Raw genomic sequence first — 15,448 nt, 5'->3', positions numbered from 1 at the left:
ATAACAACTGTTCCTTTGTCTTTACATTTTTCGTTTTCACAAAAACAAACGATTTGTGCTGAAAAATAGTTATTTTTACGTCAGTCAAAATCATTAGTTTTAGCCACGGGTGCAGTGGAGCAAGTGTAGAGAATGTTAACCATTATACAATCTCTGGCTGTATTGAAAACGTAATGCAGGTGGTTTTTCCAGAAGGAGTTTCTCGTGACAGGCTTCTTGTACTTGTAACGGATGCAGGTAGGTATATAGTGAAAGCAGGAAAAGCTTTGAAAGTTCTATATCCGCAAATTATCCACATTACTTCTCTGGCACACGGAGCCTACAGACGATGTGAAGAAATTAGGGTAAGATACCCCAACGTAGGAAGACGTAGGTGGGGACCGACCGACTCCCGGAATAAGGAGTCAACTTCTACCAAGTACCAACGGCCTTCTCGGAGGGCGGATGAGCGGGTTTAAGTCAGGGCACCTTGTTGTCCTTAGGAGGGGAAACTCCTAAAAGGCGGATGAACCACTAGATGGTCAACGGCATGGAGATGTGGAAAGGAAATGGGAATACTAACACATTATCTTTTTCAAAGAAGGAACGAAAGAGGAGAATAAATAAATATGATGGTTCTTCCTGAGGTAAAAAATTCCGGAAGTAAAATAGTCCCCCGTTCGGATCTCCGGGTGGGGACTACTACGGGAAGAATCACCAAAGGAGAAAATAATAACTTTCATTTCAGCATGGGAATCTGGAAAGTACGAACTCTACGACGTGAGGGAAAAATTTAAAATTTAAAAGTGGAAATGAATAAATGTAAAGTGGAAATAGGAGCTTGAGTGAAGTGAAATGGAAAGGGAAAGATGAGATAGTATCGGGAAATTACAGAATATACTATTCTGGTGGCGATAAGGCCGTGAATGGTGTCGCGATAGCAATGAAAAACGCAGTAGCAACAAGTGTAACCAAAGTGGAATGCTACAGTGACCGCTTGATGTTTGTAAAACTACATGCAAAATCAGTGGATATTATGATGATACAAGTTTATATGCCAATAACCGGTTATGATGATAATGAAGTAGAAGTAATGTATGATCCGATTAGTGATATATTGCATCAGGGAGGAAGAGGGAAGGTCAACGCGATAGTAATAGGAGACTTTAACAGCGTAGTAGGAGAAGGAACTGCGAATAAGGTAGTGGGACCATTTGGACTAGTTAGAAGAAACGAACGAGGTCAATGGCTTATCGATTTCTGTAAGCAACACGATCTGGTGGTGATGAACACGTGGTTTATGGAAAGAAAACCCAAGCTGTACACGTGGAAAAATCCAGGAGATAAGAAACGCTACCAAATCGGTTACATTCTTGTGAAGCAACGTTTTAGGAATAGTGTATGAGACGTGACTGCCAGGAGCGAACATTGATTCGGACCATAATCTCCTGATGGTGGAAGTACAAACCTGGTTAAAGTCGATCAAAAATATGGGAGGAGAAATTGAAAATGGAACTTGAAACAACTGAGAAATATCGACGATGATATGAAAGAAGAAATTCAAGAGAAGTTCTGTGCAATAAGGTTGATAATATAGAGAATAGTTGGGGAAAAGTTAAATAGATTCTACTTGACACACTCCAAATAACATTGGCACGATGGAAAGAGCACCGAGAAAACCATGGATAACTGAAACAATGCTTAAGAAGATGGAGGAACGCAGAAGGGCAAGAAAAAAGACGGACATCAATGAACACAGAAGGCTGAATAATGAATTGAGAAGAGAAACGGACAAAGCCAAAGAAAAGTACATGGAGCAAATATGTGAAGAAATAATGGAACTTCAACATCTCAGCAGATATGATTTGATGTACCAGAAAACACAAGAATTAGGAGGGAGAGCTTACAAAAGTATACGAACGTTCGGCATCGAAGAACTACAAGGTAATGCAACGACTGACTATCAAAGAATCCTTAGAATTTGGGAGGAATATCTAAGAGGATGGTGAACAGTTTGGTACCAAATAGAAACTGGTGGCCATTGACCGACTGGTCACTGGTTTGGCCAGTGGCCATCGGTTACTGTTTGCTACCAAAAGTTTACCATTTTCTTAGATATTGATTAACACCAGTATAATCTCTCTATGACAAGCTGTTCCCGAGATATTGACCAAAATTTCGAATTTCGGGAGACTTACGGAGCCATATCTCGGGAATAGTAAGTCATAGAGAAATCATATTAGTGTTGATCAATAGCTAAGAGTATGGTGAACATTTTGGTACCAAATAGTAACTAGTGGACACTGGCCAACTGTCCACCGTTCTCTAGATATTGGTCCAAAAATCCCGATTTCGGATGACTGAAGGAGTCGTATCTCGGGAACCGTAAGTCATAGAGAAATCATATTAGTGTTGATCAATAGCTAAGAGTATGGTGAACATTTTGGTACCAAATAGTAACTAGTGGACACTGGCCAACTGTCCACCGTTCTCTAGATATTGGTCCAAAAATCCCGATTTCGGATGACTGAAGGAGTCGTATCTCGGGAACCGTAAGTCATAGAGAAATCATATTAGTGTTGATCAATAGCTAAGAGTATGGTGAACATTTTGGTACCAAATAGTAACTAGTGGACACTGGCCAACTGTCCACCGTTCTCTAGATATTGATCCAAAAATCCCGATTTCGGATGACTGAAGGAGTCGTATCTCGGGAACCGTAAGTCATAGAGAAATCATATTAGTGTTGATCAATAGCTAAGAGTATGGTGAACATTTTGGTACCAAATAGTAACTAGTGGACACTGGCCAACTGTCCACCGTTCTCTAGATATTGATCCAAAAATCCCGATTTCGGATGACTGAAGGAGTCGTATCTCGGGAACCGTAAGTCATAGAGAAATCATATTAGTGTTGATCAATAGCTAAGAGTATGGTGAACATTTTGGTACCAAATAGCAACTTGTGGACACTGGCCAACTGTCCACCGTTCTCTAGATATTGATCCAAAAATCCCGATTTCGGATGACTGAAGGAGTCGTATCTCGGGAACCGTAAGTCATAGAGAAATCATATTAGTGTTGATCAATAGCTAAAAGTATGGTGAACATTTTGGTACCAAATAGTAACTAGTGGACACTGGCCAACTGTCCACCGTTCTCTAGATATTGATCCAAAAATCCCGATTTCGGATGACTGAAGGAGTCGTATCTCGGGAACCGTAAGTCATAGAGAAATCATATTAGTGTTGATCAATAGCTAAGAGTATGGTGAACATTTTGGTACCAAATAGTAACTAGTGGACACTGGCCAACTGTCCACCGTTTTCTAGATATTGATCCAAAAATCCCGATTTCGGATGACTGAAGGAGTCGTATCTCGGGAACCGTAAGTCATAGAGAAATCATATTAGTGTTGATCAATAGCTAAGAGTATGGTGAACATTTTGGTACCAAATAGTAACTAGTGGACACTGGCCAACTGTCCACCGTTCTCTAGATATTGATCCAAAAATCCCGATTTCGGATGACTGAAGGAGTCGTATCTCGGGAACCGTAAGTCATAGAGAAATCATATTAGTGTTGATCAATAGCTAAGAGTATGGTGAACATTTTGGTACCAAATAGTAACTAGTGGACACTGGCCAACTGTCCACCGTTCTCTAGATATTGGTCCAAAAATCCCGATTTCGGATGACTGAAGGAGTCGTATCTCGGGAACCGTAAGTCATAGAGAAATAATATTGGTGTTGATAATCCCAATATTGATTTACTACCAATATAGTTAATATCTATTGAATTTAATCAAATAAATTTCATATAAACTTCGAAAAAATATTTCTTTTTAAGTTTGTTCTGGGTTTCTCTGATACGTGTCGACAGACAGACAGACGAGAGGACAAACATAGCCGTTTTATAAGACTTTCAAAACCTATGCATAACGTAGATCGGAAATTAATTTATTGATAGTTTTATTCCGGTAGCATAAGTTGCTCATTCGCTTCTGTAGTATTTATGTGAAAGAATACCTTGTTATTTTGTATACATTGCTTTTGTCTTTTCTTGACCGTAATAGACATATCCCTAAGAATGACTAATACATTACTTCTAATACTTACCTAGAATACTGACACAATTTATAAGAAGGCTGAAAACGCATCGTTCTGGTGGAAGTGTACCGGTGTGACTTATCTTCGGAAAAATTGGACTTACATGGTCATTATACAACGCAATAGTGTATCTGAAACACAAGTAATATGTTTGTTTTTACAAACAATATTCAATTTATAATTCATTATTAATCAACAATTTTTGCGTTTTGTTAGTTCCAAAGTAACTCTTTTCGACATTTATTAAAATTACAAAAATGTGGTAGGAATTAATAATGTATTACACTAGTAATTATTGAATTTGTACTTTGTATGCAATTTTAATACAAATAACGGCTAAATGAACTTAAAAACAACGCTTTTAAAATATAAAATACACTACAAACCAGATTTAGGTGAGTAATGAGTAACATAAAATGTAATAGGTAAAGATCCGGATGATTGTTGCGCAAATCCGATGTAAACATGCAACGTCAGATGAAACATGTGAAGAAATCCTCCTTTGTCCTCCTATCGACTTATTTCTTTATTATCACCTCTCTCACTCGTTTGTGAGAAGATAATCAGAAACAGAATCTTTCAATTTGTTGCTAAATTTATAAACTCCTCACAATACGGCTTTTTGCCAGGAAAATCTTGTGCTACTAATTTATCTGTTCTTTTGTACGATGCTGCGGACAGCATCTCAGAAAATTCTCAACTCGACATTTTGTATTTGGACCTGGCTAAGGCTTTTGATTCCCTTCCACACCATCTTCTTATATACAAACTCAATTCTAGTTTCAATTTACATGGCAAATTGCTTAGTCTTCTGGAAACCTATCTCAGTAATAGGACACAACGAGTTTTAGTTTCAGGTTACTTTTCTGATTTTATTCCCGTAACTTCTGGAGTTCCTCAAGACAGTGTTCTGGATCCACTTCTATTGCAAACTCTACAGACAAGTTCAATCCGAGTACGATGCGTTTGCTTTTGAACATGATACTTCAATTCTTCTCAACTGGTGTGACTCTTGGAAACTTAGCTTGAACATCGAAAAATGTGCTTGTGTTACGATTTCTCTAAAACAGCAATCTATAAAACACTTTACAAAATTGGTCATAAGGACATAAATCCTGTCTCCTCTTTCAGAGATCTTGGTGTTATCATTGACAGTAAGCTTACTTTTGTGGATCATATAAGCACAATATCTTGTACTGCTATGAGAAAACTGGGACTCCTTTATCGCTTCACTGATATAAAATATCCTAATTCCTTAAGCTTGTTCTATATGTCATATGTTGCTCCTACTATTGAGTGTTGTTCTCCTATCTGGTCTATGACCTGCCCTACTCATTAAAGAGTTAAATTCTGTAATTAATTTCTTTTTACGCATTGTATCCTACCGAGTATCTCATCTCCGAAAACTTCCAAAAAATGACGTTTTAAAATTCCTCAATATCAAACCTTCCTTAGTGAGAAACAAAATTTCTAACCTAATATTTTTGCAAAAAATGTAAATGGCCACATATAATGTGAACAGTTGTTAAGTCAGATCAATTTTCGCATACCCGCTACAACAACACGGTCTAGTGATCTCTTTTACACAAAGCTGATTGTAAAAAAGGGAATGTAATCAAACCAAAATTAACTTACAGATCATAAGGACAGACAATTCAATACAACCTATATGCAACAGGAAAATGAAAATTGTCCTAAACGGAAATAATGTATGGAAAAGGAATAACGAGATTCCATGGTAAAAGTTTCATTGTGTATATAGTATATAGGCTATGTCTGGGAGAAAGATCCCGCGTAAACAAAAGCAGTTGACGTGTGTATTACAAAATAAAGAAAGGTGTGTCGTAGTGTAGGGTAGGTTAGTATACCCTACACTACGCAAACTCATAGACTAATTAAGCATTCCATTATGACACTACCAAGGTAAAGTATAGAGCAGGGGTCTCCAAACTGCCTCGTCCCGCCCAGAGTTGCTTCGCGAGCACCACTTGTATACTTAGACTAACCAATCATGATTGACGTTTTAAATAATTATACCGTTTCTCACAAGATGGCGTTAGCGCTACAGTATTATGAGCTAGATAGGTCTTGACCCCTGAATTTACTGGAGAAGTTAGTGTGAGCCTTGGTTTAGAGTTGGAAGGCTCCCTGGTATAAAGCATGGTTAATCAGATATAGCTCTAAATTAGATTTTTAAATTTTAATTTTTCATTAACTACAATACTGTCCCAAGATAACACATTGTATCAGTCAATGCATAACACTGACCTAAACAAAATGAGTAAATTCTAAAATATAGCTTTTGAGAAAATCTATGGAAACTAATTATAACTAATTATGACAGTTTTTTCTGATTATAAATTGGGAATTACACAAAATCGTAGCCCTTAGTTAAAATAAATTTACTGGCTATTTAGACGTTAAAATTATTATATTTAACTACAAAAAATGTTAGTTTTAATTATAAAATGGCTATATTGGTAGTGTTCTCGCAATTCCAAACTTTTGCTAAATGCGTTTAAAGTAGGTAATCCAACATTATATGGACAAATGTTTGGGTTTTCTTTAGCAAAAGTTTACAACTGTTTACATAAAATGGAGAAAAAAGTACTTACGAAGTGACTAAGGTTAGTAGAATAAGGATCATAGCAGCAAAAGGCAATAAACAGGTTTTCCCAAAGCGTCTCGCCATATCTACAAAGACAATACATTTTTCATATTTTATGGAATCGACTAAAATTTACATTTTAAATAATAAGTTTAGTATGTCATCAGATATTAGCTTAGAAATATGTCACCTAAAGCCACCAAAATTTATACACATACAGATCTTCACACGATCCAATCACGTACAAAGCCATATATACAGGGTGGGCCATTTTAATTAATACACGAAAATATCTGAAAAATGATAAAACATGAAAGTAATTTTTGAAGTACACGTTATATATTGCTAAGGGGGAAAACCAATTCCGCCAAAAGTACCCCTCTCCGCCCCCCGTAAATGGGGGTAACGGGGGGTAACTTTGAAATGTCAAATGGGAACATGGGTCGAGTAATACCTCGTTCGAAAGGTCTTGGAAAACTAAGTAACGCTGTACCAAAAGATGTTTCATATTGTGCACTAGTTTCAAAATGGCCGCCATGATATGGTTCGGAAACTCCAGTACCCGTAGTATGAAAACCATGGAAGGTAAATGAATGGAACAAAATTGAAATACGTAAATATCATAGGGCATATCGAATGATTTAATCCCTGTGATCCCAGTGGCCTCCCTGAAGGGGAGTGGGCTAACTTCAAAATTTCAATGTCCGACCGGACAACGGTTCGGGCGTACGCTTGACCTACCCAATGCTGTTTGGGAGGCAGACTTCATGCATAGAGAATTGGTGCACTAAGTTAATGCGGATGGCCACAGTTACATTTTGATTAACTATTAGCATTCATGTCATATTGTGAGCTTGAGGGACGAAACGGTGTGTACGTATATCGTCGAAATGCTTTCTGAATAACCAGCACGCATTGCATAAAAGTTTCTCTTTTTTTAGTCACTACAGCGTCATCCCTACAAACAAATGTTTCAACCACACCATACCTATTTGTAAGGTTAGCCTTAATTTACGAATTAAAGTAGAGTTCTCGTTTGAACTTTCACTTTACTTTCCATCCCACTCACATACAGAGCGCAGGGAGAGATTATTTTACAGGACTTGGATTTCTCTATATACATTATGGCAATTTTACTCTAATATTTTTATCTCTGTTGTATTATTCTCGAGCCTTGGAACGCCTCCGTGGTTTACCTATTTAATTTTCGTTATTTTCATTTATGTCTAACCGTATTCATACTATAGGCACTAGACGTTTTCTTAGACACAGTCACCATGTCTTTGCGATCATTTTGAAAACGGTGTCTCGTGTTGAAAATTTTCTTACAGAAGCTGTTTGATATTAATTTGTCTATGTAACGTGATGTTACTCGCTTCAAGCTGCTATTTGAAATTTTCAAGTTGGCCCCGGATACCTTTCAGTTGGCCCTTGGAGTCACCCCGACAACACCTCTCGATGTGCCTTACGTCAGTTAGCTACTCCAGTTTTTCTTTTGTTGATTTATCTCCAATCGCTTTCATACTACGGGTACTAAACCTTTTCTCTGACACGGATACTATGTTTCGGCGGCCTTTTTAAGAACACTGCCATTTCACATCAATCGTTTTCTCCTGCAATATGTTAGATTTTGCAAGATTTATCGAACGAGGTACCACTCGATTCATGTTACTATTTGAAATTTTGAAGTTAGCCCAAAGACCTTTTTAGGGAGGCCAATGGGATCACAGGGACCACACCGTTCGATATGCCCTATGATATTTACGTATTTCAATTTTGTTCCATTCATTTACCTTCCATGGTTTTCACACTACGGGTACTGGAGTTTCCGAACCATATTATGGCGGCCATTTTGAAACCGGTGCACAATATGGAACATCTTTTGGTACAGCGTTACTTAGTTTTTCAAGACCTTTCGAACGAGGTATTACTCGACCCATGTTCCCATTTGACATTTCAAAGTTACCCCCCGTTACCCCCATTTAGAGGGGACGTGGAGGGGTACTTTTGGCGGAATCGGTTTTCCCCCTTAGCAATATATAACGTGTAGTTGAAACATTTCTTCTATGTTTTATCATTTTTCAGATATTTCCGTGGATTAATTAAAATGGCCCACCCTGTATATTTCAATTTTCTATTCGAAGAGGATTGGGAAGGTTAAAGTTACATATCTGTACTGTACAGTAACGAAAGTGGACGTGAGGTACGCAACCCGCACTAGTCCACTCCCTGGCGATAAGTCAATTGGGAATGCATGGCTGATAGCTGCTGTCTTCAAATCCTGTATGTACAATATTAATATATATATAAAACTTGGGCAGACATTCTGAGTTCAGGGTAGTATTTTTCTGTCATCATCAATATGGCCGCCAACGACTTTTCGATTTACTAAATTTAAAATGTTATAACTTCCTTACTATTCAAACTGAAAACTTTGTTCTCCTTTTATTTATCAGATAATATATTGGACTTTTATTGAAATTATAAAAGATTGCCTTCTATTGCCGCCATTCTTTAATATGGCCGCTCAAACTACAGAAATAACAATTTTCACATTATTTTTTAAAATTTTTATGACAAACAATTTTGAAACGACTATGTTTAAGGAAGAAAAACATCCTGAAGCAAACGTTATGGGACATTTCAATAGCTTTGAACGCGACCAGAATTGTTGATGTGTCTCAATTAATAAGGGAGATATTCAATTTTATGTTAGGTTAAGTGTAAAATTTTCTTCAGTAAGTTCGAATTATTAAAACTGTATTTATAGATGTATCCAAACCCGTGAGATCCGTTCATTTCGCACGTCACTGTTCCTGCGACATCGTTATTTGACGTCGTCGATTCGGCGCCCTGCACTTTCGGTGCCAGAGCTGAGAATGCCGAGAAGTAAGGTTTTCAGAAATGTTTAGAAGTAGATTTGCTTTGAAAACTAGAAGTAAGATTGGATAGGTTAGGTTGAGGATAGCTTTCAACGATTAAGTCGCAAAACTCGGAAATCAAAGTTAGGTTGTGTTATGGGATGCTTAAAATACTAGTCATTTCGAACTTTTTGAAATGCCTTTTCACCTTAGTAACCTTAGAATTTCGGCTGTAATTCCTTAAAAAAAAAAAAAAAAAAAAGGGCTCCGAAACAGGGTATTCATAACTTATTCAGGTAGTCTGACATAACTATCATTATTTTCTGTAAAATAAAACGATATTTAGCATAAACTAATCACCTCATATTCTTTCAAATCTATATTAATTTTATCGCTAGTGGAGTAGGAATTTCTTATGATATTTACAAAGTACTATTTCCACTTTTAGGATCATGGCGAGAGGTGCAATTTATGTTTAATATTATTTATTCAGCTAGTATGTATATTCCAATAATTCTATTTTTCTTTGTTTCAGGCTATATGAAATATTGAACTTGTAACAACCAGAAACAACCTGTACCATGGCATCAAAACCCTATTCATCTCAGTCTTAGAATTGAATTGGCAGCAGAAAGAATGAAAGATCATGGGACTAGTACCCATACTGACATTAACAAATGTATTATCTATTCATAAGCTACAAAATAAAGAAGAAGAAGAAGAAAACATAAACGTCAGCCGTTGGAAGGAAAAATAGTCTTCATGCTGCTGATATAAAGAAAGATGTAGTTTATCAAAGAATTACTGCATTGCAATCAAGAGTAAAGGTTATTTATCATTGCACTAAGACATCTTACAAGCAGTGCACTTTAAAGAAGAGATTGCTGAAGTTAGAGAAAAACCTAATTGGAGAAGAAGGAAAAGATGATGATGATGAATTTGATAATATTAAGCAGGAAAGGAAAAAATTCGATCAGTTATCACAACTCGAGAAAAGCCATCCCAAAACATAAATCCATACGAAATGGATTGTGCAGTGTGTAGTTATAAGATACGTGGTGATATTAAAGAAAAAAAATCATATTTGTGAAAGTACCATAGATTCAGTATTTCTTGAAGCAACTTTCTATGTGAAAGATGATGCACATGCTTGGAAGATGAAACATCAGTTTTTGGAGCTGACCTGTTCTATCACAAGATATGCCTTGAAACTTAGATTATAAAGTACAGAAGAAAGCAGAAAGAAAATGAAAATAAAGTCAGTACAGATAATCAACAAAGAAGAAGTGTTGCAAGATGTTTTTCCATTAATTAAAGATATTCGAGATAAACGTAATGGTTGACACTATCTGAAATACGTGACCACATAAACCAGAAAGGAGAAACAAAGGTAACAAATAAGGAAGCCAACTTCACCTGGTAAAGGACTTACTTGTTTAGCCTTGCCATGATAAGGGCCCGTCCTATATTCTGTTGTATTGCAGGTTGCATGGCCCGAGAATCGGTAGGGGTTATTCCGAAAATATTGCAGATATTAAATCTTTTATTCATTTCTTTGTAAACCTATTTTTCCCGTGCGAAAACCGGACACTTGTGATAATACTAATACTACTTCAAATACTAATAATACTAATAATAATACATATTGCAAACTTTAGTTAAAGAAAGTGGATTGTAATTCACCCTTATAGTGTGTGAGTAAACAAACTCTATCATTTATACTGAATGAGAGAATTCCTCTGTAGTGGACTTGCTTTTAGTAGTAAGGAAATTGGTAACAAATTTCCATCCTCCGAAACTATAATACTACATATATCTTAATAAATAAATAAATAATGATATCCAACTAAATAATACGTGTGGCATTTTCATTTATGTCTTCAAATGATAACAATCTTTTCAACATTCGAAGACAATATCGAAAGAAACTGAGCAATGTAGAGGGTGCACCATAGGTGTCAGACGGATTTGCAATCGGAATAACTCTTGTATTTGCGAAAAAAAATGTATATTCTGTCATTGAATGCATCATATATTGCCATTATTATTCACATCAGAAAAGAAAAGTTAGAAATGTTCACCATTTTTAGTTTCATTCACATATTGCTGAACACTTGCTGTGAATTTAGCCACGATATCTCGAAGCATGTTTACCTGTAGTGGTGAAATTTCAACCTTCAGTTCAGAGGGCGTGATGTCAAATCCGGTGGGCTCAGGGAAACGGAGGTGGTCACTTTATGCTGCTATAGATATACCACATTGACTTGAAACCTAGTCTTCCCTTCCAGGCGCTGCTATTGGCTGAAGGAATACTACTCCCTTTCGCTAAGGCTCTCTCGCTTAGCAACAGCTCAACCCTTATTGGCTCAACGCGTGGGTATGTCAAGGGTGTGAGCTTTAGTTCGCATTTTTGCCACGGCTTAAGACATTTTGGCAGCACTATAGTTACTCAGTTCAGTAACCAGGAAACAGTGGAATGAATCACATCGACAGTTCTTTTAAAACAATGATTCCATTGTGTGTATCTAGCGAACGTTCCGTTGTCATTACAGTGTCGACCGTCATGGTCGAATGCCTTCTCACAACGCGATTTTGCTGTGGGCAGTAAGCTTTAGAGGAACTGTCGGCCAGCAGAATGAAAATAACCGGGAAGACAGTGATCTATAACACCAGAAAATGTCGAGGCAGTATGTCACGCTATTGAAAGTAGTCCTTACCATTCAGTTTGTACTCATTCAAAACATTTGAGACCGAACCTGTCGACGAATTCTACGCTTGGATGTGCGTTTTCTATCGCACAAATTAGTGATTATACAGGAGTTAAAACCTCTCGATCGCGTGAACCGTCGTGCTTTCGCTGAAAAGATTTTGGAAACAATGACTGATAACACTATAACCATGAGTGATTAAGTCCATTTTAATCTCTTGTGGAATTACAACTCATATATCTTCGATCAGCATGATGAAACTGTTACAGTGACTTCTGATCCATATGTTTTGATGTTGACAGACTTTCTCAGACTTCAACTTCGAAGAATGTGAGTGAACAATGCCCAAGTGTGGTTCTGTCAGGACGGGGAAATTTCCCATATTAAGTGGTCTGATTGGGAAGTTTTAAAACAGTTGACAACACTGCTCAGGAGGAGTAGATATAATCACCCGTTAGCATGGAAGCGGTGGCTTGGTGTGTCCTTGAGACATGTTGAAACATGCACCGAGATATCTTTATTCAGTACGGCGTAGCAACTAGTTGAGTGCGGGCGTGTGTGGCGGATTTTTAAGTGCGCAAAATGGATGAAAAATTGGAACAACGCGTTTGTGTGAAATTTTGTTTTAAAACTGGGAAATCTGCTTCGGAGACTTACGAACTCTTAAAAACAACTTTTGGAGACAATTGTCTGAGCCAGTCAAACATGTTTATCTGGTTTCACAGATTCAAAGATGGCCGCGAGTCAGTAGAGGACGAGCCTTCAACATCAAAAACTAACGAAAACATTGCGAAAGTTGGCGATTTAGTGCGCTCGAACCGTAGACTTACAATTAGGGAGATGACTGAAGACCTGAATTTAAGTTTCTATACGGTTCAGTAAATTTTAACTGATGATTTAACATGCGTCGAGTGTCCTCGAAATTCATTCCAAAAGTGTTGTCACACGAGCAGAAAAGACACAGAAACGACACAGGAATTTTTGGCCAAATTCAACATTCCTGTGCTTCCGCGACCCCCGTATTCCCCTGACTTGGACCCAGCCGACTTCTACCTCTTTCCTAAATTAAAACTGTCATTGAAAGGGAAGAGATTTGACTCAATTGAGGACATTCAAGTAAATATGGAGAGTGTGCTTCACACCATCATGGAAAATAATTTTCAGGAATGCTTCCAGAAGTGGAAACACCATTGGAATCGGCTTGTTCATTCAGCAGGGGACTACATTGAAGGATATCCATCACAATAGCCTGTAAGTGCTGCCATTTTGAAATTGCAAACCCAGTCTTAAAACTTTCCAATCACACCTCGTATAGGTTTCAATTGCAGTGCTTAGAGACATGTTCCAACAACGCTTAATATCACTTTGTAGAAATATCACCTGACAAGTATGGCCACCTGATCTGTCTGCGTGTGACTATTTTTTCAAAGGTTATCTTAAGTTATCTTAACATTTTTATTGATAAACTACACACTATGCAAGAGCTGAAGGATGCCATGGCATATGAAATTAGGCCAATAGAGACATCATGATTAATTTCAAAGCAAAAGTTCAGCAATGTATGAATGAAAATGGAGAACATTTGCCAGATTTCCTTCCATGCGTACATTGTGTTCCCAAAACTATTTCCTGATGTCAATGTCAGTGTCAAAATATAGTGTACTTCTGTCAATAACAATGTCAACGTAACAGTGTACTTTTGCCAACAACACTGTCAAAATATAGTGCACGTCTGCTATTCTCAGAGCAAGTATTCAGCAACGTGTGAATGAAACTGAAAACGGTGGACATTTGCAAGGCTATATTTTCTAAATTCTTTTTACTGGTATGAATAATAATGACAAAATATGCTGAATTCACTGAGCATAAAAAAAAAAAAAAAAAAAAAAAATTACAAAAGTTACTCCAAATGCAAATCCATTAGATTTCTGCAGGACCCTACTGACTGTCTTTTTATGTCTACTGATTTTGCTTCCTTTTACATTCTAGCAACTTTGTAAGGTAATGAAGAAATGAATGAAATCTTTTAGTTCTACGTGCATCTGTTATGCCGGGTAGGCTAAAGGAGATGGTGATGATGAGAAATGAATGGAATGGTGGAATGAAGAAAGTGGAAGGAAATGGGAGAACCCCGAGTAAACCCACACACATGGTGTTTGTCCACCCAAACTTTACTGGGTGCGAGCTGGGATCGAACCAGGAATCCCATCCACTAGAGGATCTACCGCTGATGCACAGCGGCCTCTGTAAAGTAAAGAAGAAAGCCATTCACGTTTCAATTTCCAACACCCTTTCTGAAGCAACAACTGGGGGCCGCGGTGGCTCAGTGGTAGAGCGTTCACCTCTGGTGCTTGGGGTCCCGGGTTCGATCCCAGCCCCCGCCAAGTGAACTTTGTGGTGGACAAACACTGTGTGCGTAGGTTTTCTCGGGGTTCTCCCGTTTCCTCCCGCTTACTTCATTCCACCATTTCATTCATCACTCATCATCACCGTCTCCTTTAGCCTAACCGGCATAACCATGGGACGTAAAACTCAAAGATTTCATTTCATTTTTTGAAGCAACAACTCCACATAAACACAGCAGCAGCTGCTCAATATTCAATGTAGCTACTCATCAGATACACAATACTTAAAAATGCCACATCTTTTTAAACTGGTATGTGACATGTCCCAAATTTCTTGTTATATAATCTAAAATGCAACCCGACCATTGTACTGTTCCAAGTTGGCAACCCTTTTCACGTGGCACTTGAGTCAATTAAAATCTTCGAAACTCTAATCAAAGAACAGTGCTTACCAATTGATTTCTTTCGCAAATCGTATACATCAACTTTTTCTTTCTTGCTTGCTTGCTGTCGTATGTTACCACGCAAAATTGTTAACTATTAAAATATGAATACTAATTCTAAACAAATGTTCCATCAACAATGTCATATGAAGAATACGAGTATTTCAGAAACTAAACAACCCTAACCCACATGCATGGGCACCCATAGCGGGAGGGGAGAAAACTGGGCAACAGTGTTCATAGGTTTCCTTAAGAAAATTTCCCTCAAGCAATACAAAATTTTCCCTAATTTGTTATGTGTACAATTCCTATGACAAAAGTTATGCGATAAGATTATTTGAGCTATATTAAAATAAGTATTACATTTTTGGTTCTATTTTTACTTTTTCTTTCACT

At 37.4% G+C, this 15,448-nt stretch overlaps 1 protein-coding gene across 1 annotated transcript in view; it reads right to left on the bottom strand.

Moving 5' to 3' along the window:
• Nucleotides 1–15,161, bottom strand: part of LOC145681877 (DNA damage-regulated autophagy modulator protein 1-like) — a 52,151-nt gene extending 36,990 nt beyond the window's left edge. The window contains exons 1-3 of the mRNA XM_081753482.1: nt 15,062–15,161; nt 6,703–6,781; nt 4,097–4,218 (exon numbers count right to left, since the gene is read on the bottom strand). Coding sequence (XP_081609608.1) covers nt 4,097–4,218; nt 6,703–6,779 — 199 coding nt within the window. The 5' untranslated portion in view covers nt 6,780–6,781; nt 15,062–15,161. The remainder of the gene's footprint in view (nt 1–4,096; nt 4,219–6,702; nt 6,782–15,061) is intronic.
• Between the last annotated feature and the right edge of the window lie 287 nt (nt 15,162–15,448).

The sequence above is a fragment of the Thermobia domestica genome, chromosome 3, assembly GCF_964235325.1.
Source record: "Thermobia domestica chromosome 3, izTheDome1.hap1.1, whole genome shotgun sequence".
In the NCBI taxonomy this organism is placed as follows: Eukaryota; Metazoa; Arthropoda; class Insecta; order Zygentoma; family Lepismatidae; genus Thermobia; species Thermobia domestica.
This window is presented reverse-complemented; position numbering and strand designations above follow the sequence as displayed.